General features: G+C 39.7%; 1 protein-coding gene across 1 annotated transcript; it reads left to right on the forward strand.

Moving 5' to 3' along the window:
* Positions 1-1,709: 1,709 nt before the first annotated feature.
* CRYBA4 (crystallin beta A4) lies at positions 1,710-20,315 on the forward strand. The gene is made up of 5 exons (XM_044288930.1): positions 1,710-1,753; positions 5,778-5,896; positions 10,318-10,459; positions 15,815-15,957; positions 20,129-20,315. Exons 1-5 carry the CDS (start codon positions 1,715-1,717, stop codon positions 20,274-20,276), a joined length of 591 nt encoding a protein of 196 aa, XP_044144865.1. The 5' UTR covers positions 1,710-1,714; the 3' UTR covers positions 20,277-20,315.
* The last annotated feature ends 4,545 nt before the right edge of the window (positions 20,316-24,860 follow it).

Consider the following 24,860-nt stretch of genomic DNA (forward strand, 5'->3'; position numbering starts at 1 on the left):
GAGCCTAATATCTATCTATCTATCTATCTCATCTATCTCACTAAGGCTACTTTCACACTGGCGTTTTGGCTTTCCGTTTGTAAGATCCGTTCAGGGCTCTCACAAGCGGTCTAAGACGGATCAGTTTTGCCCTAATGCATTCTGAATGGAAAAGGATCCGCTCAGAATGCATCAGTTTGCCTCCGTTCGGTCGACACCAAAACGCTGCTTGCGTCAGAGTAAAACGGAGCCAAACATCCTGACACACACTGTAAGTCAATGGGAACGGATCCATTTTCACTTACACAATATTGTACAATAGAAAACTGATCAGTCCTGACACACAATGTAAGTCAATGGGGACGGATCCGTTTTCTATGATACAATCTGGCTCAAAAGAAAACGGATCCGTCCTCTATTGACTTTCAATGGTGTTCAAGACGGATCCGTTTTGGCTATGTTACAGATAATACAAACGGATCAAAATCTATCTAATCTATGTCAATTATCTATTTATCTAATTATCTATCTAATATATAATATCTGTCTATTATCTATCTATCTATCTACAAACGTAAAAAATGCCACGACACATCCAGGACGTAAAATCAAAGTAGTTTCTTTTTATTCACCAGACAGCGTCGTGTCGGTCCACTTGCTGGGACCTGGTTAATGCTTGAGAAAGGTCCCAGCAAGTGGACCGACACGACGCTGTCTGGTGAATAAAAAGAAACTACTTTGATTTTACGCCCTGGATGTGCCGTGGAATTTTTTACGTTTGTTGATTATTTGGAGGTGGATCGCCCCCAGAGCCGCTGGCACTCCACATCTATTCACTGAAACTGCTGTGCTGCCCGGTGTTGTTTTTTATATATATCTATCTATCTATCTATCTATCTATCTAATATCGCCTCCCCAGCCGCTGGCACTCCGACCGTACCGTCCAGACAGCTGTGCTGCCCACACCCTTCTACCTGTGCAATCTATCTATCTATCTATCTATCTAAGAATAAATTAATCAGGGAGCACTGCTGTAAAACAAGCAAATGCTGGAGTGCCAGCAGCTAAAGGGCGATCCCTCAAGCCCCAAAATACAAAAAATAAAGAAACTCTGCGGCACTACCGTGAATGTGCGTTTATTCACCCGGTATCATGCGACGTTTCAGTCCTCTCTCAAGCAGTGGTTACTATCTATCTAATATATAATATCTATCTATCTATCTAATATATAATATCTATCTATCTATCTAATATATAATATCTATCTATCTATCTATCTATCTAATATATAATATCCATCTATCTATCCCCACACACCCATGTATGCAAAATTCTTATGTAGAGAATAACTGTCCCCAGTTTTATTTGCCCAGTTCCACGTGCAGGAACAGTGATGCCAGATTGATTATTTAATGCAGTGGCTGGCATAGCAAGTACGCTTTTAAGTGCAGTCATCCGGGATACCCTCTGAACACTTTCCAATACAAGCAACATTAACTGAGCACTCTCAGAAGACACAAGGCAAACAAAAGCATCTCGCTCATTAATTCATTTAATTGATTTAGAACCCAGAGAGAACATCGTTATTAAAGGGATACAATCAGTGGGTGATATCATAGTATAGCGCCATCTGTCACCATTCCACGCTATGGACCATTTATTAGATGAAATTGGATTTTACAAATGATCAAACTCTCTGAATGTTGTCTATTTCCTTCTACAGGACACAGCCAATATGACTCAGCACTGTACTAAATTTGCTGGACATTGGAAGGTAAAGTTGTTTTTTTCCCTGCATTGAATGTGCCCAAAGCAATCTGCCCTAACCACGTTGTATTAGCAAAGGTTGAATTTAAAGGAGTACCCTGGAAATAGAATTTACAGACAGCATGCATGTATGTTGCAGTATATCCACTATTGGGTGGGGAGGGGATGTGTACACTGTGCATCGTCCTTTTGCTTTTACAAGTCTTAGCACCTTAGTATATCATAATTTGGCTACTAAATCCCCCATATTAATTTATAACAATTGGATAGATGTACAGTGACAGCGGACCCCCTCCCCCAGGCCCTGTGATATCCACAGTGCACAATGCAATAAACTATCATGACACAGGCAGTATATAGGTATAGTACATAAAATACTTAGCGCATAGTATATACAATAGATTATGCACATTGTAAGATCTGAGTTGGGAGAGGAGTTAGTGTCAGTACTGGCCAAGTGCTCTTTTAAATACCACTTTACACTTCATGTATAGATATAGTATAGTGTGTAATTACTTATTTTTACTGATCCCTCCAGCCTACATTTATGGGCCACTTTCATCCCCAGCTACAGGCACAATCCCGCAGGCTTCTGAATTGAACACTCATATACTGTATATCAGATGAAGTTTCAGCATGTGTATGGAGGCGTCCCAACTCTTTTCCAGTGGCAAATGTTGGGGGAAAGAAGCATTCAGCATGCTGCATTTCAACATGAGTGATCCTTTGTTCTCATGGGAGATAAGCTGAAACCAGAAATGTCTGGCAGCAGCTATTACCTGCTCCCCATTGAGAACACATTCACACTTGGACAAGCATGCATGTGTATGGACGCTTGGCTAACAGCTGCCAAGTGTATGGTCTCCTTTAGGCTGGGTTCACACGGGCGTCACGTTTTGGCTCAGGAGGAGTCCCGGGTGCATTGCGGTAAACCCGCGCGAGTAGGTACACTATTTCAGTCAGTTTTGACTGCGATTGCGTTCCGTTGTTCTGTTTTTATTGCGCGGGTGCAATGCGGTTTGCACGCGCGTTATAAAAAACTGAATGTGGTACCCAGACCCGAACTTCTTCACTGATGTTCAGGTTTGGGTTAGGTGTTGTGTAGATTGTATTATTTTCCCTTATAACATGGTTATAAGGGAAAATAATAGCATTCTTAATACAGAGTGCTTAGTAAATTAGAGCTGGAGGGGTTAAAAAAACAAAACAAAATAATTTAACTCACCTTAATCCACTTGTTTGTGCAGCCCGGCTTCTCTTCTTTCTTCAGGACCTGGGTAAAGGACCTTTGATGACATCGCTGCTCTCATCACATGGTCCATCACATGGATCATGTGACGGACCATGTGATGAGCGCAGTGACGTCACCACAGGTCCTTTTCCTCCTGCACAGCAAAGGAGAAGCTGGGCTGCGCAAACAAGTGGATTAAGTTGAGTTAAATGATTTTTCTAAATTTTTTTAACCCCTCCAGCCCTATTTTACTAAGCATTCTGTATTAAGAATGCTATTATTTTCCCTTATAACCATGTTATTAAGGGAAAATAATACAGATCGGGTCCCCATCCTGATCATCTCCTAGCAACCATGCGTGAAATCGCACTGCATCTGCACTTGCTTGCGGATGCTTGTGATTATCACGCAGCCCCATTCACTTCCATGGGGCCTGCGCTGCGTGAAAAATGCACAAAATAGAGCTTGCTGCGATTTTCACGCAATGCACAAGTGATGCGTGAAAATCACCACTAGTATGCACAGCCCCATAGAAATGAATGTGTCCGGATTCTGTGCGAATGTAATGCGTTCACCTCAAGCATTGCACCTGTGTGGAAATCTTGCCTGTTTGAAAGAGCCCTAACTCTTTGGATAGAGCTTGCTCTGGAGTTGCAGTGTATAAATGGCGTAGTATGATGTAAAGAGAAAACTAAGGCTACTTTGACACTTGCGTTTTGGCTTTCCATTTGTGAGATCCATCATGGGCTCTCACAAGCGGTCCAAATGGATCAGTTTTGCCCTAATGCATTCTGAATGGAAAAGGATCCGCTCAGAATGCATCAGTTTGTCTCTGTTCAGTCACCATTCCGCTCTGGAGGCGAAACGCTGCCTGCAGCTCTTTGCTGTCCACTTGAAGTAACTGAGCCAAACGGTCAATGGTCTGACACAATAGAAAACGGATCCGTCCCCCATTGACTTTCAATGGAGTTCATGACGGATCTGTCTTGGTTATATAAGACATAATACAACCGGATCCGTTCATGATAGATGCATGCGGTTGTATTATTGTAACTGAACCGTTTTTGCAGATCCATGACGGATCCGCAAAAAACACTAGTGTGAAAGTAGTCTAACTATCGCAGAATGCAGTACAGCAGTTCCATTAAAGGAGTCACATTATAGGACTTCAGCTGTTATAGATGTGTCTGCTAACAGAGTGCGGACTGACTTAATTAGCAGACAGCATTGTAAATGTGGACAGTGGCATATACACCATGAAGACCGACCACGTGACTGCTATGCGGCCTGGGAAGAGGTGGAGCCCTGTACTAACCTGCTTCTTCTGTTCCGACACAGAGATACTACAGTTTCTTGCAGTCATCACTAGGGGGAGCTCATTACAAAGAGATTATTTACAGCTTCCATTGCATGCAATGGCAGCTGTATAAAAACGTGCACTGGCTCCCCCTAGTGTTGGCTGCTGGCAGCCAGTTTTATAATATACTGTGTGAACAGAATCAGATCTGTCAATGTATTTATGTCAGTTGTCTGCTATGAATACATTGAGAAATATGGTGTTCAGAATAGCTGCCAAATTTCTGAAGAACCTGTTCTATTTTTTTCCGACATAGAAGTCGGTTAAAGTTGTCGAGGTGGAGCAAAACTGTTTTTTTATTAAATATTTTTTCCACCCAATACAAAAACATGTCGGAAATCTGGGGGGTTGCACTTTGCACTCCGCACACGCATACTGGGAAACTTGGTGAGAATGTACTTCTGGAATTACACAAGCTTTAGTTGAGGGTCATCAGCGCAAGATACATTCTAAAAAGTATGTACATAGACACCTATGGTGCATATCAAGTACAGTATGTTTTTTAACATATATTTCTATCATTATTGAGAGCACAAAACATCAAACAAAAATTCATAGCCTTTATAGTTCCCATTAAAAATAATTAAATGAATACTTTTAAAATACCCAAATACACATTTATATAGTGGGGATAAATATAATATCCTACAACCGGATGTCTAACAGAGTGCAAGTTCTAGGCTAATTCATAAAAGGCCTATGTTGTAACTAACTGCCATTTGCAATGCATGGATATAAGCTGAACAAGGCAGTAACCTACTAATAACTATGCTATCATACCCTCATTCATCAAAGATACATAGTATTATAATATAATTCTCAGACAGATAGGCAAGTTCAAATCCAGTGATTAATATCTAAATAAAATAACTTAGTTCATTGCACCATAGCACTAAAACCACTTGCTTAGTATGCACTGTAAGATGCACGCCGAAAAGGTATCTAGGTCCCTCTACGTGCGTTTTGCGTAAGCTTCGTCATTATTGAGAGCACAATTGTCCCCAGTGTAGTTTTTGACCACAAACTTTCATAAATATTATACGTGGGTCAAAAAACATAATCCATAATTCATACTCACCAAGAATGTGATAACTAGCCAGTCGTAAACCATCATTTTAAGCCGACATCTATTTCCAGAGGTTGGCATCAGATTTATATCTCTAAAAGCATAATGTTCTGCTCGAGAAATGTCCTCCATTCCCTAGAAGTGAGTTGATAGCCCAAATTACCCTCCAGATCGAGGAAGACATGAAGCATAATTGAACATGGATACTGTCCAGTGGTGAATTGTGTCATCTCCTGGACAGATATGTTTTCTCTACTGCCATTCAGTGAATCTATTGGGAAATCTTTGTACCTTTCTCAGTCTCATTTTTCTGGCCGTATTAACACTTGTATCTATGTCCTTGCTTTATCGCCTGTTTCACTTTCCTTTACTTTTAGATTATTGTCTGGGATGAAGAATCTTTCCAGGGTCGCAGACATGAGTTTACATCTGAGTGTTACAATATCATGGAATATGGATTTGAAACTGTCCGCTCATTTAAAATAGAGAGTGGGGCGTAAGTATCAGCAATGATGGGGGACGTAGTCATGACCTCACCCTGTTTCTGTAGATACTGAAGCCTAACATGTTAACATTTTTTGATTGAAGAACCACCGAGTTCCTGTCTCGACAGTAAAATAGTACATGAGTCTACTTCTACTGGTATAGCTAATACATTTGGGGGTTGGGGTTCCAGAATCAATCATGTTATATTCTGAGCATCACATAATTCAATAGCAGCCTTCATGCTTTGGAAATTAGTGGAACCTCTGAATAATATCTGTGTAGGAGACTCAAATTTATGGGAAGCTCTGACCAGATTTGGAGGTTGTTAGGAGGCATTATCAAGTACTGCAGCCTGTTCATGTCTGGGTGTTGGTAATCCATCAGCCCTTAGGGCCCCTCTAATGCTATCCCCTGACATATCTCTATGACATGAAGATAACTGAAGGTAGAAATGCTCTTTAAAGGCTATGTACACCTTTGGAGGCAATTTTTGTTCATGATTGCATTTTATGATTTTTTGACTAAAAATCATATTTTCTATTGGCCTTTATTAAAAATATTGAGCCATTCTGTCACAAAGGGTTAGGCCTTGTTCACACGTCAGTTATTTGATCAGCTATTTCCATCAGTTTTTGTGAGCCAAAATCAGGATCTGCAACTGTTCTGTGTTTTTATCCCACACCTGGTTTTGGCTCACAAAAACTGATGGAAATAACTGATCAGAAAAACTGACATGTGATCAAGGCCTTAGCTGTATTTATGAGTGTGTGACTGGTACTTTCACTTTCACTCTGTGCTGGTCATCTAATTACCCTTATCTCTAAACTACTAAGAGGTCATAAACACTTATTTAAGCCACATTCTTATCAGTAAGATAAGGGTTGAGCTTTGATTGAGTGTTTATAATGTCAGAGAGTAGAAATAAGGAGACTGTCTGCTCCCCAGATGACGGAAAAGACAGGCAATCTACAGACTGCTACTAGGGCATCTCAGCTCTGTTCCCCAAAAATGATTTCATATTTTTAATAAAGACCAATTGCAAAAAAAAAAATGTACAATGCAATAAAAAAAATTGCCCCCAAAAGTGTACATAGCCTTTAAGGTAAGCACTGTGGTATAGATTCTGTAGGGCAAATACCTTTATACTTACTGAGTTTGATGGAACAAGCCAAAATTCATTTTTTTCTGGTGGATTTGTATTCATCAGCATTAAACTGAGGCTTGCGGTGGTAAAGTAGAGGCGTCATGTACCTGCCATCGGGCAGCCATAAAGGTAGGTCCATTTCTGATGGGAAGCAAATGACACAGATTTTGCTGCGGGTTTGTTACAGATCATGTTACAGATTTCACTCTATACATTCCAAAGGGTGAAATCAGGGGTGAAAATCCACAGAAAGAATTGGCATGTTGCAAGACTAAAAATCTGCGCTGCATGCCAGTTTTTCCGCACAGATTTTTCCCACATCGCGTGGATGAGATCTGTTGATATCTTATGCACTTCATTGCTACTGTACTACGCTGCAGATTTTCCACCCGCAGATCTCGCTGTGAACATACACTAAAGTGTAAGACCAAAATCCAGTAACAATCAGTTTGGGATGATGTCACATTTGTCAGGCATGTTTGATTCTTGCAATATCTCTAGAACAGTAAAGCTATGTGATAATGACTGCATTACAAAGAAGAATTAATTAATAAAGTCCGGTCTAAAAATACTTTGCTAAATAGCTAATCAAATAGTTCTCTACATATTGAAATCAAACCTAGACATAGCATTTATCCATATACAAATACATCTGTGATAAAGGTAGGGAAGGCAGTCTATACAGATCATTAGGCTGGAAGAATGTTTCCATTGTATAATTGAAAGCATGCTTTAGATGCATATATTTTCTGCATTGCATTTGTATTCACTAATATTCCCTGCAGAGAAGTATTTCAGGAGGGAGATTTACAAGTTTATTCCCCCCCCCCCCCCCTAAAAAAAAAAAAAAAACAACAACAAGTACCATATTTATTAAAGGGGTTGTCCCACAAAAAATATTCTACATTTTTCAAACCAGAACCTAGATCTGAATATTTTTGTAATTCAATGTAATTAAAAATTTAGAATAGCCACCGAGTTATTTAAAAAAATGTATCTGTACAGCGCCACCTGCTGTTTTTTTCTTTTCCTCATTTCTCTGCCCCACCTCACTGAGGAGGTTGCACCTGCTCAGTTCCATCTTTCACCTGCCACCAGCTAGATCTACGGTTAAAAGCTGTGACAGTTACAGGGAGAGAGCTGCAGCCGAAAGCACATGCCCCCTGTGCAGTGATAGGGAAAAAGCTGTAGCAGAAAGGAAATGCTCCCTGACCTGCCAATCTAATTTTAATAGAGCATTTAGAGCAATAAATGGGGAGATCTCTGGATCCATGTGAGGTACAGGGCTGGTTCTAGGTTTGTTAGAAATCGCTCTTGTACTATATGATGTCAGATTTTTTTTTTTTAGATTAATCATGGTATAACACCTTAAATTGTTTTCAAAATATTTTCTATGTTAATGTTAAATTCTGGTGCAACATAAGCAAACTAATAGGTGGTATACATTAAGGCTAGACAGTCTAGAGATGCACTAAATTTATAATCCATCCACCACTTGGATAAATCTGTTGCATTTTAGACTGTCTAGTTTCTTCCCGCTGTCTAATAATGAGACAGGATTAGTAAAGGTCCGTATCACGGGCCGGTATCACTGGGCAATAATCGGGGGAGACATGAACATTAATTTATGATCATTACCAGCTTGTTCTCTTACATGGGGATGAATGATCCTTACCACCTCTACTCTGCAATACTTCATGTAAAAAAACTAATCCCAAGTGAAGTGAAGTCTAAAGAATTGTAAAGAACAGTACTTTACCCGTTCTACATTTATCACTGTCACACTAAGCACATTCCTAATAACTATTCAAACTGTGATTCCAGGCATCCTAGATTGGAACTAATTCCACTCATGTTTAACACGAGTGACTTTCTGCCAAAATGCACGATGAGCATTTGTATGGTGTCCATAAAGGATGAAACCGCTTGGCGCTAAGTATGCCTACTATATTGGCCCCAGAACTGCAGTTTAACTTCTATTTTTTCTGATGGTCAGCTGGGTGGTTTTGTGATCGAGTCCCTGCTTATCACATTGCTAGTGAATAATCAGGATCTCAGCATCCTACAGTTTACCACACACTGCATGGGTATTAAAGGGGTTGTCTGGGTAAAGGGGTTGTTAAAGGTATTCAGGGAAGGTATTAAAACAATAAAATACTATACTTACTATAGTACTGCTGCTCAGATCCTCCTGGCTGCACTTTGTTTTCATGACTGCATAGTGCCATGCCCATATCCCGCAGGTGAATCACTGCTATATACCGCTGAAGCCAGTGATTGGCTGCAGCAGTCACATGTGTTATATGGGCACGGCACTATGCAGTCATGAAAACAAAGTGCAGCCAGGAAGAACTGAGCAGCACATGGGGTTTGTAATAGTAAGTATAGTATTTTATTGTTTTAATACCTTCCCTAAATACCTTTTGAGTGACAACCCCTTAATACCCATGCAGTGTTTGCAGCCAAAAACATGACACCATGTATGCCGTAGGGGAGAGGGGGGGCATTGGAGCAACAGCGTTGAATCAGAGGGGGTTTGGAGTGCTAAGCATGCCTTTTTATTATTTTATTATCTTTTAAAAAATGTTTTAACTCAGACAATGCCTTTAAGATATCTTAAAGAGTTTTCTTCATCACAGACAGCCCCTTTAGGCATCATGCAAACAACCATCGTTTTGGCCTGCGTCCAATCCTCATTTCTTGCGGTTCGAACGCTGACCCTATTCATTTCTATGGTACTGCATAAAATGCTGCGTGTCCATCGCACAAATTATAGAACAAGTCTTATTCTCGTCATATTTGCAGAGAAGAATAGCCATTTCTACTATTAGGACCGACAAAAATGTGGCATATACAGGGCTGGTATCAGTATTTTGCAGATCTGCGGTTGACGGACCCCAAAACACATATGGTTGTGTGCATGAGGCTTTAATAAGGGAGGCACTTCAGCTAAGGAATAAGCTGTCCAAATAATGGCTGACGAGCAGGAAATACACCTCTATAATAGGGCCGAGAGAGGTTTCCTGATAGGAAAACCATTTTCACTGTAGTTTTCCATAATTTATTGTTTTTGACATTTGATAAATTTCTGCTAAAAAAATTTAATAAAAGAACATCCATCGACTATTGCATTTCAAATTCCACATTAACATTCCTGATAAAATGGTATAAATGAATATACGTTATTTTAGTATTATGAGGTGTTTGTTGGATGTCATGTCCTTGCTATTGGCATTCAATTTCCTTAAACTTGCAGTAAAAGGAAAGTGTTTGTTATATTCCCACAGCTGGGTTGGATACGAGCACTTAGGATTCCAAGGTCAGCAGTTTGTCCTGGAGAGAGGAGAGTACCCTCGCTGGGAGGCCTGGAGTGGCAGCAACGCTTACCACGTTGAGAGGATGACCTCCTTCCGACCAATTGCCTGTGCTGTAAGTATACGTTATATAGCAGTCCACAGGGAACGTGTGATAACTTTTTTCACTTACATGATTGCTGTTTAAGATGCCCAATTATAATGGGCTATGAATAACATTACATTTAAAGGACATGAGCAAAAATGTTGATCTAGGATTTATTGCTATAGTTACCAACGTTTCAGTTGGTAAAATCAGGGCATATAAGCCCCACCACAGAGAACGCCTAGACCCCACCTGGGAACACCCACCTATTGGCCGGGTTTATGCTAGTCTCACCCATTTTCGGCCAGGGACAGCACGAATTTGCCAGGACTAAAGATCAGGGACAGTCTTGCCAAATTCAGGACAGTTGGCAACTATGTAGCTATAGTATTAACATTAACAAGTAAAGTATAGCTCATATTTTATTGATTTTATGGATCACTGGACTTATAGTGCTCGGGCATGTTAATACAGCAGATTATCCACTCATTTCAGAACATATTCCGCTCTGAATTCTGTAGTGAAGGCACATCCTATTATTCTTTAGAGGGAATCCGCACTACCATTCATATGGCTGAATTTTCTGCGTGAATATAAAAATCACATCATGAAAGTACCTGGCATGAAAACCACGAAAAATGTGGTCGGTGCCTGCACGCAGATTAGCCTTATTGAATATAATCAATCCATGGATGGATCTAAGGCTGCGGGTCAGCCTCGGATTTCAGCTGAAAATGTATTTCACCTAGTTGTATATGAATTTTGTTGTAGTCCTTACTACTATCTGGAAAACAATGTGATTGACCAGAGACTGACAAAAGATAAACTGCTAGTAGTGCTTGGTCAATGAACCAAAGTGGTGCACCCTTTATTTTGGGTTCTGCAGCAGGGTATATGATGAGTCAAAGCCACATTAATAGTGGGTGGCATCTCCCCTTGCTGCAATACAGGCTGCCACTCCGGGCCATCCGGTGGGACCAGCTACGAGGTTTGCTATCTCCCTCCACACAGGCCTGGTTGCCAGCAAGTCCTCTTGTCCTCTGCTCATAGGTTGTGTGTACTCAGCCTTTAAAGGGTTTCTGTCATCAGAAAAAATCGTTATGTATCTGGCTGCCGCCGTTCTCTCAAAATAAAGACTTTTATAATATGCTAATAAGCCTCTAGGTGCTAGTGGGGCGTTGCTGCAGCACCTAGAGGCTCCGTCTTTTCACCCTTTGGCACGCCCATGTCCAGTTGAGTGACGTCCTAGTTTTCCTCTGTGCCCGTAAAGTCCCGCGCCTGCCCCGTCCCGTTCAGTATTCGGCGCAGGCGCAGTGAGTAAACGACGCTCTCCTGCTGCCGGCTTCACTCACTGCGCCTGCGGCGAATACTAAACGGGACGGCGCAGGCGCAGAATTTTAGTTATGTTCTGCTGACATTAGCACATCGCTAATGTCAAACAGATACATAACGATTTTTCTGATGACAGAAACCCTTTAAAGAACCAGAGCGTGCATACCCTAATTTTGACCAGCCAATGACTGGGGTATTTAAAGGGGTTATCCAATATCATACAACAGCCCCCCCCCCCCCATGTGCCGGGCCCCTCAAAGGGAAGATACTGTATTTACCCTGCTCCCCGCTCCTTGCGCTGCTCCTAGTCCCTGCACTGCCACTGCTGCTTCTCCCTGTACACGGATGAAAAAATGCAGTGTCGCGGAGTGGCAGGTGGGGACGAGCCCCTCTAGCGGCACCCGCGATGCTAGGGAGGCTCTTCCCTGTCTGCCACTGGCTGTATCCCCACGACACTGGATGTTTTCATCCGTGTACAGGGAGAAGCAGCGTCAGTGCAGGGACCAGGGTAAGTATATTCCCTCTGAGGGGGCCGGGACATGGGGGGGCTGTTTATGATATTGGATAACCCCTTTAAGGCACCTTCCCCTGTGAGAGGCTGCCTCAGCTATAGTATCCATAGCTTGCTATGTTCCTGTGAAGGTGTGCTTGCTGTTGGTTGACACAGTGGTTCCACACCCACTGCTATAACCCAAGTTTTGTAACTTGGGCCTGTAGTACAGCAAAGGTGGGTATTGGCTACTGTGAAAGAAAAGTGATGTTTTGCTTACCAATTCCAATTTGCCACTCCTATTTCAATGCTTCTCACTGGTCTCTTCTTTCTGGTACCTCTCAACACACTGGGAATGGGTGTTCAGCCAATGACTGGCCAAGACAGGTCACCTCTGCTTCCAGTGATTGGCTTAGTAGCTACTTCTTTTATGCCAAGAGGAACCAGGTAGTAGAGACCAATGAGGTACCAGGAAATGCTGGAACAAGAGTGGTGTTAGGTTCTTTCAGCCCACCAGAGAAAATACTCCTGATGGGCAACCTTCAAAGACTGCAAAGGGCCCCTGTGCAAGAAAAGTATGTGGGGCCCTTTTTATGTAACAGCTACTTTGTTGGAATTAGGAATTCATATTTAATTTACAGATTTTCTTTTAACAATTATTTTACCAATTGTTTAATGATATACCAACTTCTCTTGCTGATTTTAATCTACCAGTAACAGCTATGACAATAGTTAACAGTTCTTCACATGCAATGAAGTAGACGTTAGGATGTATTGCATTGCCTGTTTAAGATGGTGATCGGCCCCTTTTCCTACCGGGCTGCACAGGCTACACATATGATCTTATTCAAAGTTCAACTCCAAATGAAATTGTCTTCTGCTAGACCTTAGGGGCCCTGTTTATTCATGGGTTCTTTATTGTTCCTGAACTTGGGCCCATCAGCGGATCCTCTGGAACGCTAGTCCATCTCTGACTGCTTCAGCATCATTTCTTTTTTTTTTTTTATCATTCTGATATAAAAAATCTCGACATTCACTTTTAGGCCTCATGCACATAACCATATCCATTTTGCAGTCCATAAACTGCGGATCAGCAAAATACGGATAGCAATCGTGTGCATAATGCAAACTTCTCACCCCGATCAGTAAAAATGCCTTTTCTTGTCTGCAAGTTGTTTGTATATAGGCCTTAGACTGTTATTTAATTGATTGAGGGAGCATGCGGACAAAATTACAATTGGCCAATAGTTTCTGACAAGCCAATTCAAAAGTGATCTACTCCTGTTTTTTGTATAAAAAAAGAATAAAATACACCCTAAACATTAAAGGATAACTGTCATGTTTTCATAAAAAAAAAATAATAATAATCAATTTTAGCATATGTTACTGCTGCAGCAGCATTATGCATAAAGCAATCTTTAGTTTCTTCACTTACCACTGTTTTCCTTGAGTTTTCCTCTTAGTTACGGCTGTCTTGAATCATACAATATGAGGATCTTCTCAAGATGGCTCCTCTGCCAGTCCTCTGAGGCCAAAACTGCTTTCCCTCACTTCACATACACACTTGCTGTAGCCAGCAGCTTCCTGCCAGCCAATCAGATTGGATTACTGAAAGACACGCCTCCTCACTCTGAAGCCTAATGCAGGCATGTAGTGTGAAGGACCGTCCCATTGCTGGGAGACAGATGAGCCCTAGCAATGGTCTTTTAAGGGAGTAGTGGAAAGGGACAGGAGACATTAATGAAAGCTGTTATTATAAGGTAATTACAGATCTTTTGGCAATCATTGACAGACTAACTCAGGTATACATGCCTAGCTCTGATAAACTAGCAAATAAATAAAATTATGACAGTTATTCTTTAACATTGAGGGTGTATATTGAAGAGCTGGCTATTATAACGTATCTGTGAAGGTTCTCATTTATCCAGGTCATGGTATATATCTGTTATCCAGATATATTATAACGTAGCTAGTCCAGCAGCTCATTATGTGTTTCAGGGAAAAACAGTAGATAACAATTATTATGATGCATTTTAATTAAAGTATGTTAGTGTTCCCAGCTTATGTTCCTCGAAATGCAAACATTTCGAGGAACATAATGTTAATATGTCTTAAAGGGAAAGTGTCATCATAAAGTAAAATCAAGTTTTTATGTGAATTGTAAAAGTTTTTTTTTTAAAAAGATTTTTAGTGTTTTTTTATTTTTTATTTTCTACCTCCCTATTTATATTTTAAAAAATCCTGGCACTGGCCTAAAATATGTCAAGACCTCCTGCTTTTTGAGAGCAGTGATATGAGCCATAGACACAATGGAAAGGAGCTGACCTAATTGACTTCAATGAGAAGGTTTTCTTAGGCATGCTCTGTGACCTGTTCAGAGGGAGGGAGTAGATAAGCTGTGATATCACCTATTGTGAATAGTGGATCCTAGGTTATCTCTACAAAGGTGTTATTTTCCATTGTAATCCTGCCTCTAATGACAATGAGATGACTATTAAAAAGTTACCGTTACAGAACAGAAAGGCTAAAATATTATTAGGCCTAGAGGCCAGTGCGAAAACTTGCATGAAATGAATGAGGGCACCCAAAGCCTTCAATATTTCTCTTTCATTTAAACAGATAACCTTTCAGAGGTTACTAAAAATGTAATTATTCTCCACAATATTTTTACAAAAATTCTAAAGTAAAAATTCTCTTGAAATAGCAATTTGCTAATATATCATTACTACTGTATTATTATTATTGCACTTGCTTGTAGAAAAACATTGTATTATTTTGTATACAAATATTAACCCTTTATAGTAAAATATATTTTTTTCAAGTATTTTGAAAATAGAAGCTACATTTTTTATTTGCCTTTGTCCACAGTTTATTTTCATGTAAAGTATAACATCAAACATCATACGGTCTCATTGTTGGGGTAAGATTTTGGATATGACTTAAGATGTGGGATATTGTCCATATAGTACTGTCGAGTGCAGTGTAGTAGTATAGTGTCAGTGCAGTATAATTTTAAGATTTTTTACTTTATTTCTCAAACAATGCAAAAAAAGAATTGTATTGATTTTTTCTTTTCCACACCAAACATTTCCCTTATAACTGGAACTGCCATACCAGTTACAGGAGAAACCGATGCTATAATATTTGACACATCCAGAATGTCAGTCACATTACCAGTCTCCTGGCGATCATACGATGATAGAGGCAGCTGCATTGCAAAAGGCACCCTAATGATGTTGCAAAAAGCATTTTGTCAGTCAATAAGGGATTAAACAATTTAGTGAATAACATTTTCTGTTACTGGGCTCAGAGGGGGTCTCATAAATGAATAAAGAAAAAGGGATAGGAACTGTTTTTTCCGCACACATTGTTAGCATATAATGGAACATGAATGCCTGTATGTAAATAAAGACTGGACTGGCTTGCAGACTCTAATTACATATGAGAAATCTAATCATCAAAAATATGATTTGTCAGGTGTCCAAAAGTAAGTAATTACCTGCTTAAATAATTTTCAACTAAATTATTACATTTGTGTTGGTATTTTTTATTTTTTTCTATAGAATCACCGTGATTGTAAAATGACCATCTATGAGAAAGAAAACTTCCTTGGAAGGAAAGGAGAGCTGAGTGATGATTACCCCTCTCTTCAGGCTATGGGCTGGTGTAACAATGAAGTTGGCTCGTTCCGTGTCCAATCTGGAGCGTAAGATTATCTATCTATCTATCTATCTAATCTTCCAAAGAAATGGTAGCACTCCCAGATTTCAACCCCTTACCTGGAGCCATTTTCATAAAATGATGTAAGCTACATTCCAGGAAGAGGAATTTAAACACTGGCACACCATAAGTTTTCCTATTGGACTTACACAGTGCTGCTTTCCTTTGCTTTTCTATATATTTCTGTATTTCTATTGAAAAAAATAGATACAGTAAGAATATATACTTGTGTATACATAATTACATAGTTGTTGAGGTTGGAAAAAGACAAAAGTCCATCAAGTCCAACCTGTAACCCTGCTATATTGATTCCTGGATCAATGTCCACCTTCCTTTTAAAAAGGGGTTGGGCCAAAAGGAAAGGGTGTTTAGAACAAAAGTTCTATACATTGTCATACGCCTCAATGTTATTTTGAATTAAAAAGTAATCTGAACCTTTTTTGAAGCCATCTACTGTATTTGCTGTGACCAGCTCCTGTGGCAGGCTATTCCAGAGATTCACAGATCTTACTGTAAAGAATGCTTGTCGCTTCTTATGACGGAATCTTTTTTTCTCCAGGCGTAGGGAGTGGCCCCTTGTTTTTTGAGGGGGTTAAACACAGAATAGCTTCCCTTGATATATTTTGTATGGTCCGTTTATACATTTGTACAGGTTAATCATGTTCCCCCTTAGATGTCTTTTTTCAAGGCTAAACAAATTCAGTTCATTTAATCTTTGCTCATAGCTAAGATCTTCCAGGCCCTTTATGAGTTTAGTTGCTCTCCTCTGTACTTTTTCTAACTCCAGGGCATCCTTTTTATGGACTGATGCCCAGAACTGAACTGCGTATTCCAGTTGAGGACACTTTGTATAGTGGCAATATTACATCCCTATCCCGCAAGTCTATACCTCTTTTGATACAAGACACAATTCTGTTGGCCTTAGAGGCAGCTGACTGGCATTGTATGCTGTTATTTAGTCTATGACCTACTAATACACCCAGATCCTTCTCAATAAGTGACTCTCCCAGTTTTACTCCCCCTTGGACATATGCTGCATGCAGATTATTAGCCCCCAAGTGCATAATTTTACATTTATCTAGATTGAACCTCATTTGCCCAGTGGAGGCCCAAACAGTAAGTTTGTCCAAGTCAGATTGTAACTTATTAGCATCTTCCATAGGCTGGACTGTATTACAAAGTTTGGTGTCATCTGCAAAAATAGAAACAGCACTATTAATTCCAGCCTCTGTGCCATTAATTAATAAGTTAAATAATAGCGGACCCAGCACAGACCCTAGGGGTACACCACTTATAACCTGGGACCATTCAGAGTAGGAATCATTGACCACAACTCTTTGGAAACTATCTTGAAGCCATTTTTCAATCCAATTACAAATTATATTTTCTAAACCAATAGACCTCAATTTACCCATTAGTCGTCCGTGTGTGACAGTATCAAATGCCTTTGCAAAGTCAAAAAACACAATATCCACAGCCGTCCCCTCTGTCCAGGCTTCTACTCACCTCCTCATAAAAACAAATCAGGTTAGTTTGACAGCTTCTGTTCTTAGTAAAACCATGTTGGCTATCACTTACTATATTATTGACAGTTACATAATCCTGAATGTAGTACCGTAGAAGGCCCTCAAACATTTTTTCCACGATGGATGTTCAGCTTACAGGTTCATGATTTCCTGGTGAAGACCTAGCACCTTTTTGAAAATGGGTACCACATTCACCTTGTGCCAGTCTCTTGGAACAATGCCTGTCATAAAAAAAAATCAGTAAATATTATGAACAGAGGCAAAGCAATAACTGAACTGAGCTCCTTCAGAACTCTAGGATGTAACCCATCTGGACCTGGGGCCTTGTTCACTTTAAAATTTTTAGCATATTAAGGACCATATCTACAGTCAGCCAGATAAGTATATTAATTGAGGTATTTGCACCAGTGGCAATACCCTTATGAGATGCTGTGTCTTATTTTGTATACACAGAGCTAAAAAAACAATTTAGGAGCTCTGCCTTTTTTGATCCCCAGTGACCAACACCCCCGTTACCATCATTTAGTGGCCCTACATGTTCTGACCGTGTTTTTTTTTGCATTTATGTATTTGAAGAATGTTTTGGGGCTGGTCTTACTTTCTTTGGCCACCTGTATTTCATTTTGTATTTTAGCAGATTTTATTACCCCCAACATAATTTATTTAGTTCTTTATACTTTTTAAAGGCTACAGCTGACTCCTCCGATGTGTATTTCTTAAGAGCCCTCTTTTTGTCATTTATTGCTCTTTTTACACTATTTGTAAGCCATGTGGGGTTTAATTTTATTCACTTGTACTTGTTACCTCTAGGAATGTATTTAACAATATACTTATCCAAAGTAGATTTAAAGAACTCCCATTAAGCATTAGTGTCATTATGTGACAGTTGCTCCCAGTCTATGTCCTGAAGTGCAGCACTCAACCCTGGGAAATTTGCCTTTTTGAAATTAAGTGTTTTTGCCCTACTGACCTGAGTTAGTTTTTTAAAGTTTAGTTGGAATATAATTATATTGTGGTCACTGTTACCAAGGTTTTCATACAGTTAGTAAAGATGTTGTCCAGTTTTATATATGGGGCAGAGGGAGTTAAAAAAAGATGCATTACTCACCTCGTATCCTCCACCATTGCCGTCCGACTCTTACCAGGTTTAAGCTGGTCTCTATATCCTGTTTCCAAATTGACATGCATGATATGACTGTGGAGATGCCTGCTCAGCCAATGACTGTCTGAGGCGGACCAGGAAGTAGAGACCAGCAGAGACCTGGTAAATTTCGACAGCAGCAGGATTGGTGAGGTGAGTAATGCTTCATTTTTATTTATTTATTGTTTTAACCAATTTTGCTCCATATAAGAAATGAATCCTGCTGGTCAAACCCTTTAAGCTATTTTTACATAATACTGGAAAACTTCTTGACAATTCTCTGTGCTTGCCTACAGCCAGATAAACAGTCTATAGTCTGGAGATAGCTGCAGAGAAGTGGTTGTCCTAGTAAGACAACTTAGCCCTTATCTATAGGATAGTGAAAAGTGCCTGATTAGTGGGGGTCTGACCACGATAACGGGGCAGAGTGTTCCTTGTTTAAATGGAGTGGCAGACACACATTTGTCCGCCTCTTCATTTAACTCTATGGGGCCGAGTACAAGAGATTGGTCATCTCCAACTGCCCCATAATAGAGCAGCAGCGCACATGGGCAATCGCCCCTTCATTCAATCAAAGAAGTACAGGCCTCTGTTCTTGTCATCAGTGGGGGCCCCACAGTCGGACCATACTTAGCATACGGGTAGGGGATACGTTGTCTTAATGGGACAATCCCTTTAACATTTCCATGGCTTCCTGTCTCTTTGTTGAATCACTTCATGTTGGGCAGGAGCAATTCAGCAAATAGTAATGTTTGGAAATCGTACATAATTTGGAAACTGTGCATAATACAAATCAGTGAAGAGTTTGTCTACAAGCATTCATGTACCATGATATATGCAATTTACAAACCAAAATATTTTCTGAATTGCTCCTGCTCTACACTCTAGCCAAATAGCCTCTAAACTTGGTACAGTAGCTGGCTTTAAAGCGATGTTCTACTTTGGTTAATGCATTAATACTATAAGGGTACTCCCAAAATAAGCAATTCACAGGTTGTCCTGTGTTGTAACCCCCAATGATCATATGTAATCTGCAGATGATCCTGGAAGCAAATGGTCACTTTCCCTGCAGCATCACCACAGAGGAAATTAAGAATTAACCAGTGCCCACTGAACTAAAAGGGCTGTCCGTGTAATGAAGGATATGCCAAGTCAGTGCGAGATGTTTTTTGTGGCTAATAGTTTGGGGTCCCAAATTGGCCCTTGCTCTGCTATTAACTCACACTCCCCTAATATGGTTTTTGAATTATTTTTTTTAAACCAGAATATTCCATCAAGTATTTGAGATGCTATTTTTTGCAGACAATAAGATATTTAATATTTAACAGTTCTAAGTGTTCAGCCTCCGTTGCACTACTCCATGGTGCAAATAAATGAAGTGATGTCAAATCCAGGTATTCCCAGCAACTAAATGCCATTGTGCCACACTTATCTGTAGATAGAAATAACTGGATGATATTCTTCTTTTTTTTTTTCTTGTATGTAAACAGCTGGGTGTGCTACCAGTATCCCGGTTATCGTGGCTTCCAGTACATCCTGGAATGTGACCGTCACTCAGGAGAGTACAAGCACTGGAGGGAGTGGGGATCCCATGCACAGACTTTCCAGATCCAATCCATCCGCAGAATCCAGCAGTAAACACCTTTTACATGCAATCACACATTTTATCCTGAGAAATGAGGTTTAAAGCGAATAAAGAATTTTGTTTATCACTGGACATACTGCTTTTCACTGGGACTTCTTGTAGAGTACAATAATGAAGGAACAATTCTGGGAACATTCAAAGTAAACAGCACATCTGACAAGGGGGGTATAATGAATATCTGAAGTGCATTGGAAGGAGCACTTGGCGTAGAGTAGTGTGCTAATTAGCATAGCAGCAATAATAAAACTAATTCTAATGCCAGCCGTGTTCTTCTTGTGATGGTCTGAAAGTGTAATTTGGCTGGAGATGAAAATAGCCAACCTGAGTGGAATCAAGCTGCTTGGCACCATGGACGAGAATCTGTATCATCTCAGTATCTCAGGGGGGTTTTAATAAATATGACTACAACAACTAAGGACACCAACATTGCAGATAATCATTTCCCCAATTTGGACAATATACATAAAATTTGAATTTAAATGGAGGTTTAGCAGTCAATGGGTAGAAACAATAGTAATACCAATCAGTTTGAGTGCAACTCGAGCAAAGCTGTTCTTCTATCCCGGGCAGGTGTCGGCATCACTCCTCTCTCCCTGTCTGTATTGGGATTAGTGCTCAGTGAACTTTCTTATAGCGCTGTGAGAGTTAATTCTTTCCTTTTGCCACCTGTCCAGCTTCTGAATAAGTTGCTGATCAGTCTCCCTATTTAGCTGAGCTATGGATCCACTTTCTTGCCTGAGCTTTGAGGTTTTTTAGTCTCTATTAACCATCAAAGGTATGTTCTGTTGTCTGACTACCAGTGTACCTTACCTTGCCTGTCTACCGATTTTGCTCCTTGCTGCCTGCCTGATCTTGGAACTGCTACCTAGATCTCATACATACTGATCCTGCACCGACCTTAGAATTGCTGTCTGGAATATGCACATACTCAGCCTGTCCTGACCTTGGACTGGGTTCAGACTACACCTTTTTGCCTGATCCCTTGGTGCTTCCCAACAGTGTCTCTGACCCCGCTGGGTCAGATGTCAACTACACCAGGACTACTTTAGGAGGTAGTGACTTGGTTGGTTCCCTGCAGTGAAGTCCATATAATTGTACAGGGATTAAAGGGTGAATACCAGGGAAGGAATACCAGGGACAATTACCTTAGGTTTAGCCCAAAGTCATACTGGTTAGTTGGCACAGTGGGTCCACACCCACTGTCCGTTACATTGAGTTTTTAAGGCTGATGGCCACTATGTGACTTCAAGCTGAAAAAAGAAAAAGTTCTACTGTCATGTCAATATTGCTACAATAATTTGACACTGTAAATAAGTTACAATCTATGCAGTGTAGTGGTATAGCGATAAAGGGGGCAGAGATTGCCATTGAACCATGGGTCCTGGTGTGTTGGTGGCCCAGGTGTCACGTTATGATGGAAGCATTACTAAAATAATTACTTGTGATATTTTGGTGTAGCCCAAGCATCCTATGAACATATGTCCCGGGGCATAATTATATTGTTGGGATTTAAGTATCTGGTCAAGTTATTCCTCTAGTGCTCTAAAGTCAAAACCCCACACCCTCAATATAGAAAATAGGTCTGGTCTCCCTAATTCTAAAATAAAACTAAAACCTAAATATTCATAGTGGGAGGAGGGGGGGGGGGGCTTATAATAAATGTTAGTTAGTGATCTGGTTGTCTTGTGTGCATGGCAGCTTAATATATAGAACATCAGCAGTTGCTGTGGTATGCCTTCATTCTTGTAACATATTGATTGAAGAATAGCAATGGATATAGTATTATTTTCTGTATATCCCTTAGCTAAGTTAGCCTCTTTTTTTTCGGTTACGTAACTTCTATTGCCTTAGTTTGCTTTCAGCAAATCTAACTGGGAGCACTAAGAAGTCTTCATGGTTCACTGTACAACCAGGAATATCAAGAGTGACGTTGACATCAAATAACTCCTAAGTGGCTCCTTACAGCTTCTTCCTCCTAGCTGCTCCTGGAGGTCTCCATAAATTCAAATAACAAACATCATGTTTATGTTATTGCACTAAAACTTCTGATCACAAAATAATCCATTTGACAAGCGCATGACGTCCAGGATAACAGGTTTATCTTCAAAGAGTTTTATTATATTCACTACGCTTAGACAGGAATGTCACTGCAAGGTCTTCAGCTCATTTCTATTCCAAGTTACCTGCCCTTTGCAAAACCACTAAAATTAAAAACAAGGCCTATGGATCGTTGAGGCAAAGTTCAATATGTCCCCGCTTGAAGTGGCAGCTGGCCCAATTGACTTTGAGATGCCCTTTTAACAGTTCTTAACCTGTAATTCTCAGCCTTCCGTTGATTGATGCTCCAATGCTTCTGGCTCAGCAAACCACTTTGAGAAAGGAGTGGAAAGGGTAGGAGGAAAGATTATTGTGCAATAAATAACACATAGGAGGCAGGTAGGAATGAGCGTGCTATCTACCATTGAAGAAACAAACTGTTCCTCCTGTACGACAAACACAGCCTTTTCATTAGGTTAGCAAACATAAACCACTAGGATGTCAAACAACACATAATGTGAATGACTATGTATAATGCAATCTACAACCAACTATTCATGGAGTGTCTAATAACAGTATGTCGGTGGAATATATTTTACAAAATGTGGTACGTTCTTTTTAGAAATTTATTGTCACATGTTAACCCTCATTGGGTCCCAGCTTCTGCCAATATACTGTTCCCTCCAACTGCGTTATATAGAATTCTGCTGGATTTAGAGGTAAAGCATATCAAGGCTTACTGGTGGTCTGGAAAATGACACTGTCACATACTGAAAAGTTTGTCATTTGGCACACTTGTTCTGACATCATTTTCTCTGTGTCCAAAGTAAACTAAGGAACGATTCAGCTCTGCTCCAAAGAGAAATAGCTTTTTTGTGTGCAGGTATCATCATTACCTACAAATTTACCCCCCCAACCAGGCATGTTTTCAGATTTTTTACTGCATGCATCTTCAAAAGCCATAATTGTTTCCATTCAGTCATATCAGTATTTTTATTTTATTATTTCATTGACACTTTGGGCTTTGTTTTTATATATTTTTTTACTTTAGCAGTATTTTTGTTTTATTTTTTATATTCATAAAAAGTTAAAAATTGGGGCAAATTGTCTGTTTTTTCACCTTTTTCCCGAAATTTTTTAATAGCACAAAGTACAATACAAGTACAAGTAAAATACTTTTTAAAATTAAAAGTAGAGGTACAGTGGCTCACTAGTTTGGCATTATGGACAGATGTGCACTATCATCGGCACACCCAGTTCAGTAAGTGCAAGTAGCTAAGTATTTGTATAAAGGCACACTCACATCTGAGGCTGCACGGAACAAATGGGTGTAAGTTGGTTATATATTTAACTTCTTTATTAAAACGGTTCCTTAAAGGTCACTGAGTATCAAGTACTGCACAACCTTTCAACATATTCAAATTCAAATTTTATGTAGATCCCCCAAAAAAACTAAATAAAAAATAGAAATAATGATGTGGTAATCAAATATGGTAATGAAATCTGGATATCTATGGATTCTGTGTTTATCTAAAATGTCTGAACATACAATGAAAGTATCGCTGGTTGTTAAATAAATAGCGACAAATATTGGCGAATATAGTGTTGCTTGAAAACACCAAAGCACAGGCAAATATAGCTTGAAAACACCAGGCATAAAAGATAAATACGGTAATAATAAATAAATAAAAATATATAAAAAAATAATAAAGACAAACAATCAAAAATGTAACTGGTGAATATATACACAAAGGGCTATCTTCCAATCTTTATGGTAACACCGCTATTGAAGTTGGGGTATTGGACCTTAGAACAGAATGCATTATCCTAATGCGAAAATAAGTTATCACAGATCGTACTGGTAATGTTTATGTCCCCTTAAACGGCATAACACTGTGCCTAGGTCCTTTTGATAAAATATACCCCAATATAGTGCTTGCCCATCAATAGCGACTTAAAGAAGTACTGCTGAAATGATCTTTCTTCCACAAATCAGAAGGGATTTTAAAAGCCCAGAGAACCCCTTTAACATACTGGGATTCTCAGATAATGCTATGCATTGAATATACTGAGATACATGATTAATGCTATTTATGGATGTTTAATACACAGAGAAATTTGTATAATGCTATACCGCTCTCCCATAATATATACATGTAATATGTGATTAAACGATGCAAAATTTGAAAAGGAGCAGCTCATTTACAATTATTAAGGGTATATTCACATCTAGATTTGTTGCAGAAATTTCTGTGACTGAATGGCATAAGTTGGAGAAATTTCTGCATCACATCTGCTACTTGTGATTGTACCCGTAGGTTAGGGCTACACAGCGGCATATCTCGCACGACAAAAAAGGGTACAGCTACACAACATTTCATGTAATGTATTTCAAGGGTGGCAATCTGACATGCTTCTACTGCGAAGCGACAGTCGCAAAGAAAATCTGATATGACACGAAATCTTGTGCCATTTCAAGTCACTCAACACGTCACCATGTAACACTAGCTTTAGAAATGCATATTTTAATATTTGTATTT

The sequence above is a fragment of the Bufo gargarizans genome, chromosome 1, assembly GCF_014858855.1.
Source record: "Bufo gargarizans isolate SCDJY-AF-19 chromosome 1, ASM1485885v1, whole genome shotgun sequence".
Taxonomy (NCBI): domain Eukaryota; kingdom Metazoa; phylum Chordata; class Amphibia; order Anura; family Bufonidae; genus Bufo; species Bufo gargarizans.